General features: G+C 32.8%; 2 protein-coding genes across 4 annotated transcripts; both read left to right on the top strand.

The window, feature by feature from the left end:
* The first annotated feature begins 1,568 nt into the window (after window positions 1-1,568).
* LOC11431576 (glycogen synthase kinase-3 homolog MsK-3) lies at window positions 1,569-5,201 on the top strand. Of its 2 annotated transcripts, none has more exons than XM_024771149.2 (13): window positions 1,569-1,730; window positions 2,063-2,284; window positions 2,425-2,520; window positions 2,622-2,681; window positions 2,788-3,060; window positions 3,207-3,281; window positions 3,560-3,616; window positions 3,705-3,845; window positions 3,933-3,983; window positions 4,137-4,232; window positions 4,315-4,398; window positions 4,634-4,736; window positions 4,829-5,201. In XM_024771149.2, the coding sequence occupies exons 2-13, from the start codon at window positions 2,168-2,170 to the stop codon at window positions 4,912-4,914; spliced, it is 1,239 nt and encodes a 412-aa protein (XP_024626917.1). In that variant the 5' UTR covers window positions 1,569-1,730; window positions 2,063-2,167; the 3' UTR covers window positions 4,915-5,201. The 2 variants fall into 2 exon arrangements, with proteins under 2 accessions (XP_024626917.1, XP_003626020.2); XM_003625972.4 differs by lacking the exon at window positions 1,569-1,730 and adding an exon at window positions 1,867-1,885 and having other exon boundaries at window positions 4,829-4,914.
* Window positions 5,202-7,005: 1,804 nt separating this feature from the next.
* LOC11435306 (polygalacturonase At1g48100) lies at window positions 7,006-10,390 on the top strand. Of its 2 annotated transcripts, XM_003625970.4 has the most exons (6): window positions 7,007-7,917; window positions 8,282-8,449; window positions 8,526-8,567; window positions 8,644-8,851; window positions 8,938-9,019; window positions 9,706-10,390. In XM_003625970.4, the coding sequence occupies exons 1-6, from the start codon at window positions 7,531-7,533 to the stop codon at window positions 10,205-10,207; spliced, it is 1,389 nt and encodes a 462-aa protein (XP_003626018.1). In that variant the 5' UTR covers window positions 7,007-7,530; the 3' UTR covers window positions 10,208-10,390. The 2 variants fall into 2 exon arrangements, with proteins under 2 accessions (XP_024625918.1, XP_003626018.1); XM_024770150.2 differs by lacking the exon at window positions 8,526-8,567 and having other exon boundaries at window positions 7,006-7,917.
* The last annotated feature ends 1,890 nt before the right edge of the window (window positions 10,391-12,280 follow it).

Here is a 12,280-nt window from a genome sequence, read left to right as displayed (position 1 = left end):
GGAAAGTTATTGAAATTCAAATGTTGAGGATGCTCTCTCAAAAAAAAAAAAATGTTGAGGATGCTATATAGAAGAGTGTCACATATTGAGACTTGAGTGAAATCCAAATGCTTGAGGAAGAGTGCCACATGTCAACACCAAAAGAAGAGAAAATTATTTCCATAAAAGGACATGAAATAGATCATAAATTTATATTATATAGATAACGATAAATTAGTAAAATTATCTTAACCTTTCTTTGATTTATCATCTTTTATTAATTCATGTGAAATGGTCAAATCCAAAAGTTATTGTAGAACAAAATAATTACTCCCTCCCGTCTCAAATGTAGGGAAAAAAACAAAAAAAATTGTGGTCTCAAATGTAAGAAAAAGTATAGTAAAAGCAACCTAATAAATGCTACTATTCCAATTTTACCCCATCTCCATGAGTTCAAGAGTCACTTTCATTAATTATTACTAAAACATGACAAGGGCAAAATTGAAAAGTTGTACTTTTTTAACATGACTTCAATGTAATCAATTCATTTTCTTAATTGGTGTGTTTTTTTCCCCTACATTTGAGACCGGAGGGAGTAACATTTAAGATATTTAGAAGTATTTTTAGGAAACACATTTAGGAGTTAGTAATTTAAAATTTATTAATCAATATATGTTTTGTCAAAAAAAAATTAATCTACATATCTTTTGTATATTATTATTAAATTAATTTTTGTTCATTAAATTTTGTTTGTTTCTATACACAAGTGTATGTCCACGTGAACTTAGTTCAGTTGATAAGGACAATGCATAGTATATACAACGTCCGTGGTTTGAACCCTAGACACTACAAAAAAAATATATAAGTGGATACTTCTCTTTTCCCATAATATTACATGAATCTTCGGTAAAAACAACCAGTTTTAAGAAAAATTGTTGAAAAAATAATTTTTTTAGACATTTAAAAATGTTAAGTAGATTGAATCAAATCAACGAACCAACATAGTTCTTTTGATTTGGTTTGAATCTTGAGAAAAGAGATAAAAGAATAAATTGACCACACCCTCCAACCGCTATTTATGAATCTGAAAATTGGTATTTTTACTTATAGAAAAATGCTAATAAATATTTTTAGAATATTTTCTAAGCATGCAAAAGTAGTAATTCTTACCTTAGATATTGTGTAGTTGTAATTTTTATATCTTTTAACTTGTACTATTATGATAAAATTTCTTTTTATGAGTTTATTAAATAATGCCTTTAGAACAGTTATTAGCAAAACCTTAATAGCGATTAGAGTGGGTATATTAGTTTTACTACAGATCATAAGTGAAAAAAATAACAATTATGGGGATTATGAAGTACAAATTGGAAATGTATGTGTAAAGTTGAGAAAATTGTATGTATGTATGTATGTATGTATGTATGTATGGTATAGACTATGGAGAGAGGAGTGGTGAGTAGGATAGGGAGCATAGGGAGAAGAGTGTAGGTTGAATGGTCAAAAAGGAGATAAGAAGAGATTTAATTGAAAGAAAGAAATTAAGGAAAAAGACAAAAGTTAGACATAGATGTTTGTGTTTGTGTTTGACTGTTATAATTACAACACCAATCAAAACCCACATTTTCAATTATTTTCCATTTGTCTCTTCTTTCTTCTTTCCTAATTCCGAATCCCACGGATTTCACTTCCATTCAAAGTCATAGCTACCTAGATCCAATCCAATCCAATCCATTCCATTCCATTCCTCTGTAAGTCTCTTCTCCAATTCTCTTTTTGATTTTTTCTCCTTCATTTTTCGACTTTTTTACTCTATAATAATTAATTTGTCTATAACTTGTGGAAAATCTGACCCACTTGGTTTTTCTCTGAGATCACTCTGTTACTCTACTTTTCAGCCATTTGGGTTGGTGTTTAAGACCTTAAAGCAAACATTTTTAATTTTTTCTTGAGTTCTCAGATTTCAGAAACTGTGAAGTTTTAAACTTTTTTCTTTTGTTTCTTTCTAGAGTTTTGACTTGAGTTGAAGAAATTTAATGAATTTTAAATTTTGACGTTTTTTTTAATATTTTTTTTTCTGCAGGGTTGAACTTGAAGAGTTGATTTTGGTGTTGGAGGTTCAGTTTTGAAGCCTTGCATGATCTGAAAGGAAATAATTAAGTAAAGTGTTTTGTACTTTTTTTAAGAGATGATGGCATCAGGTGGTGTTGCACCTGCTTCTGGATTTATAGATAAGAATGCAAGTTCAGTTGCTGTTGAAAAGTTGCCTGAGGAGATGAATGACATGAAAATTAGGGATGATAAGGTCAACAATTTTTTTCGTTATTTTTTTAACTTTGTGTATACTTTTTCTGCAATTTTTGTTCTTGTTCTTGAATAAGCATTTTGGTCGAATAAATTTGCAGTCTATTTATGTCAAAATTGCTGATCTAAATCTATATGCAGGAAATGGAAGCTGCTACCATTGTAGATGGAAATGGTACTGAAACTGGACATATAATTGTCACAACCATTGGTGGTAAAAATGGCCAGCCAAAGCAGGTGCGTGTGTTTGATTTATCATTTTTTTTTTTTATAATTATTGGAGAGAGAGCTATAGAATCTATGAACTTATATGGTTGTTTTTGCTTTTATGATTTTAGACAATAAGTTACATGGCCGAGCGTGTTGTTGGACATGGATCTTTTGGAGTAGTTTTTCAGGTTAGTCTTTTATGTAATCCCTGTTTGGTATCTTTGAATTTGAGTAGGTTTGTTGTTTATGATGTGTGCTTAATTTTGATTTGTTGTTATGCTGTTGCTGTGACAGGCAAAGTGTTTGGAGACTGGAGAAACTGTGGCTATAAAGAAGGTTCTTCAAGATAAGAGGTACAAGAACCGGGAATTGCAAACTATGCGCCTTCTGGACCACCCTAATGTTGTATCTTTGAAGCATTGCTTCTTCTCCACGACTGAAAAGGATGAGCTTTATCTTAACTTGGTGCTTGAGTATGTTCCTGAGACTGTTAGTCGTGTGATCAGACACTACAACAAAATGAATCAAAGAATGCCTATGATATATGTCAAACTTTATTCTTACCAGGTACATTTCTATGTACTATATAAAAATTAAAGTAATCTTTAAATTTTATCTTTTTATTGTTAGCTGTAACTATATATTGTGAAAGCCAGTGTGTTTATTTCACTCTGTTGGTTCTGATAATCCCTTCCATTATTTCCAATTTGTAGATTTGCAGGGCACTTGCTTATATTCACAACAGTATTGGAGTATGTCACAGGGATATTAAACCTCAAAATTTACTGGTATGTTCACCGAAAAAATTGTTTAATTGCTTAGTTTACACTGTTAAGTCTGTCTTTCTACAATCTGTGAACCTGCAATGTCTGAATATTTAATGACTGATTTTATATTATATGTTTTAGTATTTAAAAATTGGTGGTGCATTCATTGATTTATGTGGGGCAGCTGTTGTTTTGCTTCTGTAGTTTTTCTTGCCATGTTTTATTAGATCATTTCACTTTCCTAACAGAATGGAGATAGTAATTTTTGGTTGTCTCTTTTGGATGTTGTATAAATACAGGTCAATCCTCACACCCACCAACTGAAGATATGCGACTTTGGAAGTGCTAAAGTCTTGGTTCGTTTCTCTTAACCTTGAAATCCTTTTGTTTGTTTTGCAACAGCTATCTGAGTTTTATAAGGCTAAATGCTATATGGTTTTACAGGTAAAAGGTGAACCAAACATATCTTACATCTGTTCTAGGTACTATAGAGCTCCTGAGCTTATATTCGGTGCAACTGAGTACACCACAGCCATCGACATCTGGTCAGCTGGTTGCGTACTTGGTGAACTTTTGCTTGGCCAGGTAACTAGCTTCTTTGTGTATGCTTGGTCAAGTTACATTTAGAATTCATGTATGTCAAAACTAACGATGAATTTCTGTTCTTATCAGCCACTGTTTCCTGGTGAGAGTGGAGTAGACCAACTTGTGGAAATTATCAAGGTAATATATGTTTTAACAACAGTATAGCAATAGTGATATTTACCTTGTTACTAGCTTGAACATATCAGTTTTAAGTGACCTTCCATCTTTTCGTTTCGTTTTGTGCTATTTTTAGTTTAGTTAATTATGAAGTTTCATGTGGTTCACTTGCAGGTTTTAGGTACCCCAACAAGGGAAGAAATAAAGTGCATGAATCCTAATTATACAGAGTTTAAATTTCCTCAAATCAAAGCTCATCCATGGCATAAGGTATGTAATGTTAGTTTGTCAAGTTTATTAAACATTTTGTTGTGTAGTGAAGCTTATCTAAAATTTGATTCTTCATCATCAGATTTTTCACAAGAGAATGCCTCCTGAAGCTGTGGATCTTGTCTCAAGACTATTGCAATACTCTCCAAATCTTCGAAGCACAGCTGTGAGTATACAATTTTATAAGATATGTGAATCATGGGCTGCATTTCTATTATTGCAGAAAGCATGTTATTGATTCATTGTGTTGTGTTTAATTTTAAACTGTTGCACAATATAGCTTTCCCTTGCTGCATACGCAGTTGGCCAAATCCATCTCTTTCACAATAGAATTTATCAACAATTTTTCTGTTATTATTTCCACGTGAATGTTATCTAAAACTATACTTTGTGTGATGTAGTTGGAGGCTTTGGTTCATCCATTCTATGATGAGCTTCGTGATCCAAACACTCGCTTGCCTAATGGACGTTTCCTTCCCCCATTATTTAACTTCAAAGTCAATGGTAAAGAACTAATTTCCGATAAACATCACGTCATCATTATCTCTATTTAAGCTCTCGTTTAACATGGATGTTGCTTTGTTACTCTAATGCAGAGCTCAAGGGAGTGCCTGCCGAGATGCTGGTGAAGCTGGTTCCACCTCATGCAAGAAAGCAATGTGCCTTGTTCGCGTCATCATGAAGCAGCCTTGTGTAGTTATTACTATTATTAAGTACTTTCTTCTACCTGTGTAAAAGTGTATCTAGTCAAAATTCAAGTGGTTAAATAGGTTATTTCTATTTCCTTTCTGTTTGATTTGTTCTCACCCAACCTACCATCCAATTTATTATTATTTTTCTCCCTGCATGTAGAAGAAAGCTGTGCTGTTTGAGAAGCAACTTCAGCTTGATTATTACTTTGTAGGATCTGATGTGTTCACTCACCTTAACATGAACCATTGTTTACTTAAGTGATAGACTTGATCACTACCTCGCTGAACTAGTAGGAGATGTTTCAAATCTTGAAGTTATTATTTTTCCATTATTATGATATGATAAATTTTGAATGTTCAAAGGAAATGCTATTGACTTATCATTCATTAGACAGTTGGTAAACCTTAATTATCAACGTCAGTGGTTGGTTTACAACGTAGTTGTTATGGTATGTTCCATCTTAAAATTTGGATGAGACGTGTCTTCTACTTATATAATCACATTTTCAAGTCATTTGTCATTGTGAGACAACATTTCATGTTATAGTTCATTGCGATTTGAGTGCAATTTTCAACTCAAAAGGCTTGTGGTAGTAGCGTCAAAGAAACTAACTTAACTTTAAATGGAGCATATCTGTGAAGAAAAACTATATAAGAGTGTGTTGTGAAGTGTTTTTTTCCACTTCCTTGTTCGGTATACAAGCATTTTGATGCCTGAGACATCAGAGTAGAGAATAGACAGACAATGAGAATCAAGAAGATAAGGAACAACTAGATAGAGTTTTAATCAACCAATTGTGTTGAATTTTAGCCTACAACTGGATTGAGCTTAAGTGAACTAACTTGTTGTTGATGCGACAAGTTGAATGACATAGTGATTTGTCCACGTCGATGTTAAACCCTAAACTCAAGTTTTGGTTAAAAATTCAAATTGTTAAGTATAGAGTGTTTTTAGGGAATCATAGACTTCTCATCAATGTTAGTTAGTTAGTTTTAGGGCTTCCATGGTGAAATTCAACACATAAAAAAAATAAGTTTTTAATGTCTAGGATTTTGTGTGACATGACAACAACACGAGTAAGTTATGATGTCGCTTAATGCGTCTCTCATAAAATTGATTGATAGATAGATCATTTTAATTAAACGTTAAACAATTTGGAGGACTAATTTGATGTTTCTCTCAAATTCAATTTCAACACCAAAATGGTGGTTGAACTCACATTGGGACAGCATAAAATTAATTAATTTTCTTCAAATGCATACATCCGAAAAATTCATGTGGATTATTACGGGTGCTTTAGAACTTTGACGCGTCTTTCTTTTATAAGAAAAGGCAAAGGTACTTATGCTACACATTTAAAGAGATGAGGCACGTTAATGACAAAAATACTAAAACTGTCATAATTAGTTATCAGTAGCAGAAGAAATTAAGAAGCCCTCAATAGAAAGAAAATTAATAGTAGACTTGGTGGCATCATTTGAACCTAGAAAAAAATTGGATTTAGATTAGTGGACGGTACAGTTACATATTAGTATATAATAAAAGAAAATGTAAAATATTTTAATTAATTTATAGACATTCTTTCCTAACTGCATGAGAGACAAAATTGAGTTTGTCCCATGCTTTTTGGTATTATAATGCTGAGATTTTATAGTTAGGTGGTCATTGTCATTCGCTTTTGATGAAACATCACTTTAATTTCCTTGTCTATATCATATTTGAATTTACCTCCTTATATAGAAATCTGAGTACCCTTTGGCATGATTCCAGAATGAGATCAAATTCATGGAATTATATATATTTCAATAATATCTTGCTCTTTGACTGAAACATGAGCATATGTTTTAGGTTAGCTATAAATCAATGACAAATTGGCAAAAATAAAGTCTCATGAAAATAAACTTGCAATCTGCACAAAATAAAACTCACATGAATTTCATCATCCAATTAAAAAAGTATCAAAAAGAATGTCTAGTATTACTTAATTGTCACGCCATCATAATGGGATAACTAAAAGCAATCTGCACAAAATATGTGCATGGTCATATATATTTGACCATTGTGGTATATATGTATTGAGGTGTCCATTGAATTCTCGACAAGACATCATTCTGCTAGGATTATGTTGCTCCTCTTAATCAGTTCTTAATCTTCATGAATTTTCAGTTTATTTGAGTCTCAATTTAAATAGGAAGGGCCATAAACTAGTTGATCTAGCTTTTATAGATAAATATATTCCTTAGACCAAAAGAAAATACAGTTATGGGAACAACATTATTCTGATTAATTCTGGTTATTCCGTTTTACCCTTTTCAGAACACTCACTCATGAGCTTTTTGTCCTTTCTTATCTCAAAAGCCATTAAAAAATTGGCAACATGAACATGATATAGTATACTTTAACAGAACTTCCACTATGACTTATTAATAAATATATAGTAACTTGCACTTTTGATTCTGCATGCACTCCAAAAGCTAAATTTAGTTAAAATTGTTGCAACTTGCAACTTGTTTGTGTTGTAGTGCTTATAGTACCTTCTTAAGTTTTCAAGTTTTATGGAGAATAGAGACTAGGTAGTTTTGGCTTCAATATTTGTTTGTTGAGAATGAAGCATTCTTATATTTTACCAGTAGCATTCTGTGTAGTTTTTCTTACTTTATCCCTTTTAGTTCAAGCTAGACACCATCATTCACATAAAAAACATAAGCATTCACATTCACATTCACATAAATCATATGAAACTTCACCACCACAGCCACCTCCTCTTCATGATGATTACTACAATAATAATGCCTCTGGCATTTTTGATGTAAGATCATTTGGTGCAATTGGAGATGGAATAGAAGATGATACAGAATCATTTAAGATGGCATGGGACACTGCATGCCAAAATGGATCAGATGTTAATGTTATCCTTGTTCCTCAAGGTTTCTCCTTCGTCATTCAGTCGACTATCTTCACTGGTCCTTGTCAAGGTGACTTAATATTCAAGGTAATAATGTATGCTTACTCAACCCAAATTTTCTACGGCCGTGAAATTGTCCAACAAAATCTCAGCTGTTGGACAGGGTTGTAGCTCGATTCAACAATTGAGAGTTGGTTGGACAACCTATAGGGCCAGAGAGACATTTCTTACCTGCTTTAAGGGTTAGATATAATTATAATCAACTAATGGACTTTGTTGGACTCAGCTCTGATTTTCTATTGCCATGCAGTCCGTCCAACAAAACCTCAGTCGTTAGATCAATGTTGCATCTCGATCCAACGGCTGAGAGTTTGTTGGACTGAGTGCGCGGCTGACGAGAGACTTTTTACTAGCTAGTTAACTGATGGAGTTTGTTGGCATTATCAATTAGGTGGATGGCACTGTTTTGGCACCTGATGGACCTGAATCTTGGCCAAAGAACAACAGTAGGCGACAGTGGCTGGTTTTTTACAGAATGAAGGGAATGTCACTAGAAGGAAGTGGTTCAATTGATGGAAGAGGACAAAAATGGTGGGACCTACCTTGTAAGCCTCACAAGGTAGTGATGATTTATAATTATAAGAATTTTTATCAATTTTTATGGTAAGTTAAAATTTCATCAATAAATGCCACAGGGATCAAATGGGACAGCATTAGGGACTTGTGATAGTCCAATTGTAAGTTTTCAAGGCCTTAAGTTCTTCTTTAGATGTACATGTTCTACTTATGTATACAAAATTGTATATGATGCAGGCCATAAGGTTTTTTATGAGTTCTAACTTGACTGTGAAAGGACTTAAGGTGAAGAACAGCCCTCAGTTCAATTTCAGATTTGATGCCTGCAATAATGTCCATATAGAATCAATTTATATCACAGCTCCAAAAATAAGCCCCAACACCGATGGGATTCACTTAGAATATGCCAATGATGTGAAAATATATAATTCTGTGATTTCCAATGGTTAGTTGCCAAAATATTTGTTTTGCAGTATCCTTGTTTATTGCATTAAAAACATTAACAATACATGGCGGATTTATCTTTCATAGGTGATGACTGTGTGTCCATTGGAACCGGGAGCTATGATGTTGATATAAAGAACATTACTTGTGGACCTAGTCATGGAATTAGGTAACCTATATTATTTGCTTTATTTCATATGCCTTTTTTTTCTTCTTCTTCTTAATACGGATCCTAAGAAAAATGCATCATGATAATCCAAAGTTCGGTCGAGAGTAATCAAAGCCTTATCGATCAAGGGTTCAAGGCAGTCAAGGTTCAAACTTAGTGGCTTTTATGGTGGAGAAGTGTCACATATGGTTTAAGGTTGACCAATGCTTAAAAATTGTTTGAAACTTTAACAACAATTGATTTCACTCCTCGTAAGTAGAAGTGGTATTACTTATCATAACGATTGAGACGGTGACTCAATAATTGCCGATTCGATTAAAAACAAGGAAAATAAATATTAGTGCCTTAAAACTCAACTTAAATTTTCTCTCTCTTGTTTTTGTTGAATTGACGCCATCTCATCTACAAGGACGTTGAGGACTTTGAGCTTCTACTTAAATGCAGCGAAGTCCACGGTCGTCCAAATTTTGAGCAGTTTTCTATTATCTGTCCATCGTAAACCACGCGTCACAATTCTCCACCTTTAAAAAAATTGCCACACATATCTTCTACCACTTATGAATGACTATTGCACAAACTTTAGTTATTAATGTGAAAGTATATAAGAATGTTCTTTTACCACATATGAATGTTCTATACTCTGATCACACACACATATATATATTTAACATTTATTTATCTTTCAGCATAGGTAGTCTAGGAAATCACAACACGAAAGCATGTGTATCAAACATTACAGTGAGAGACTCGATCATAAAAATGTCAGATAATGGAATCAGAATCAAGACATGGCAAGGAGGATCAGGGTCAGTTTCAGGAGTAACATTCAATAATATTCACATGATTAGTGTAAGAAATCCAATCATAATTGACCAATACTATTGCCTAACCAAAGATTGTACCAACAAAACCTCAGCAGTATCTGTATCAAACATTCTTTACACAAACATCAAAGGAACTTATGATATAAAAAGCCCTCCTATGCATTTTGCTTGTAGTGACTCTGTCCCTTGCACTAACATAACACTCTCAGAAATTGAGCTTCTTCCTTCTCAAGGAGATATTGTCCATGATCCTTTTTGTTGGAATGCTTATGGAGATTTAGAGACATTAACTATTCCACCAGTTTCTTGTTTGCTAGAAGGCATTCCTCAGTCTTTGTTAGACTATGATATAGGTCATTGCTGACCCAAATAGGTTCTTTATAAATTTAAGCAAAAGTGTGTCCATGTATATATATGATTGTTAGGTATTGTTAAGGAATATAGCATTTGATTTTGAATCTTCTGTTGTGATTGATTAGGAGTTGTGTTTTTTATGCTCCTCCTGAATGTAAACTGTGTTGCGTGAATGCCAAGGTTTAAAAATGCACTTGCTTGTATCTTCGAGTTTAATTTTAGGCGACCGTATATTTCTACTCCTGCAATTGTTGTGTAGCTATATTTATGGTGGAATAGAATTGTATGTAGTCCGAACCACATAAATTACTTGACATCACGTCTTCACCTAAAACTTTAAGTATAGAATATATGGTAATCTCACTTATATGATACTCAACATCCACTTAAATATTTGGTCAAAAAAAAACATTCACTTGAATATACTATATCTCTCTAATTATAGGTATTTGAAAAAATTAAATGATATTAATAACTACCTTCAAAGGGGTGATTTTTTTATTTTTTATTTTATTTTTTATATATAACAGACTATAGAGGAAGTGATTTTTTTTTTTTTTTTTTTTATATAACAGACTAGAGGAAGTACTAATTTACTTTAGGAGATGGCAAGTTAGAGTTAAACACACCTATAAACAAGACATTTTAGTAACCTTCATACTCAAAAGCACATTTAATATAGTTTTTCTTAATGTATGAAATGACAAAAAATAATTATATAAGGAAGACGAGGTTGGAAACATTAACAAAAAAAAAAAATAAGGTGTTGTTGGGGAGTTCTGAGTGGCAATGAACTAAATGTTTAAGACTATAAAGAGACTTAGACACCACATCTCCATCTAAAACTTTAAGACATTAGTTATATGAGTCATCTCTCTTATATATTCAACATTTTCTTAATTCCTAGTCAATGTGGAACATAATCACTCACACTTGAAACCCAACAGGTGTGTGTGTATATATGGGTTTTGCTAGAAGCCACCAAATGAAGGTGTCTTTTAGCAACCCACGCCTCAAGATGTGATTTACACTTTTTAGTTGTAACTTTGCTAAAAGACACCTTCATAAAAATTAGTTGGTGTCTTTTAACAAATGCTCATTGAATAACTTGTTAAAAAACACCTTCATAAAATGTGTCTTCTAGCAAAACCCATATATATATATATATATATGAGTCAGGATCCGTTGACACCAGGTGTCAACGGATTCGTTGACACCAAATTTTAACCGTCTGTTTTATTTGATCAAAAGCTCAAAATAGTCTTCATATTAACCCACTTTAATATTTATGCACACTGATGCATCATAAGGCTCCCCTAATTTACAATCACCAAAAAACTGGAATCAATACATTGTTGCAATTTGCATCGTGATACACTAATACTGCTTATTCTTTTACGACAAATTTGTTATTCATTGTCTACATCTCTATTCTCTATTGTTAATTAATTCCTCCTATCAACATGTGCCATATCTTTGAAAAAGATTGTAATTGGAGAGGAAGACAATGAATTGGGGTATTCTGGATGGGTTTGTGTGAAAATGCTATTGTTTTAAATGATTTGGATGTATTAGTTTGTAAATCACTAAAAATAATTGCACATCTTTTTTTTTTCTTTTTAAAGGAGAAATAATCGCCCATCTGAATAGCTGCCAATTCTCAGTGTATCGGTAAATCAAGAGATGATGGGTATGAATGGTGGTATAATTGATTTGTACTCAAAATATGAAATTAGGGATTCAATTAATCTACACCATAATAGAATAGTGGGATTTTGATTTGCATAAGCAGCACATTAGATTGGTGAAATTTTTGAGAATGTGCAAGCACGGAAGATGGAAAACCATGGAATAAAAGATCATGTAGGTGATGGTTCACGTGCATTGTTAAGTGAATTAACAAGAGCCTTTGGATTAAATTAAATCAATGGATGTGATTTGGTGTTAACGAATTCGTTGACACCTGATGTCAACGGATCCTGACTATATATATATATATATGAGTTCTGAAATCAAAGCAAAAAGAATATGGCTAGAACACAGTATGAGTGTAAGTGGTTTGAAGAGGATTTGTGCCCATAAA

This window comes from Medicago truncatula, chromosome 7 (genome assembly GCF_003473485.1).
Source record: "Medicago truncatula cultivar Jemalong A17 chromosome 7, MtrunA17r5.0-ANR, whole genome shotgun sequence".
NCBI lineage: Eukaryota > Viridiplantae > Streptophyta > Magnoliopsida > Fabales > Fabaceae > Medicago > Medicago truncatula.
The sequence above is the reverse complement of the archived record's forward strand: the minus strand, read 5'-3'. Positions and strand labels throughout refer to the sequence as shown.

Excerpts from the sequence above, each read along its gene's own strand:
- LOC11431576 (XM_024771149.2), top strand. The coding sequence starts at position 2,168 with ATGATGGCATCAGGTGGTGTTGCACCTGCTTCTGGATTTATAGATAAG. Across the intron at positions 3,846-3,932 it reads GTGAACTTTTGCTTGGCCAG|CCACTGTTTCCTGGTGAGAG; the intron begins GTAACTAGCTTC and ends TGTTCTTATCAG. Across the intron at positions 4,233-4,314 it reads AAGCTCATCCATGGCATAAG|ATTTTTCACAAGAGAATGCC; the intron begins GTATGTAATGTT and ends CTTCATCATCAG.
- LOC11435306 (XM_003625970.4), top strand. The coding sequence starts at position 7,531 with ATGAAGCATTCTTATATTTTACCAGTAGCATTCTGTGTAGTTTTTCTT. Across the intron at positions 7,918-8,281 it reads AAGGTGACTTAATATTCAAG|GTGGATGGCACTGTTTTGGC; the intron begins GTAATAATGTAT and ends ATTATCAATTAG. Across the intron at positions 8,450-8,525 it reads TACCTTGTAAGCCTCACAAG|GGATCAAATGGGACAGCATT; the intron begins GTAGTGATGATT and ends TAAATGCCACAG.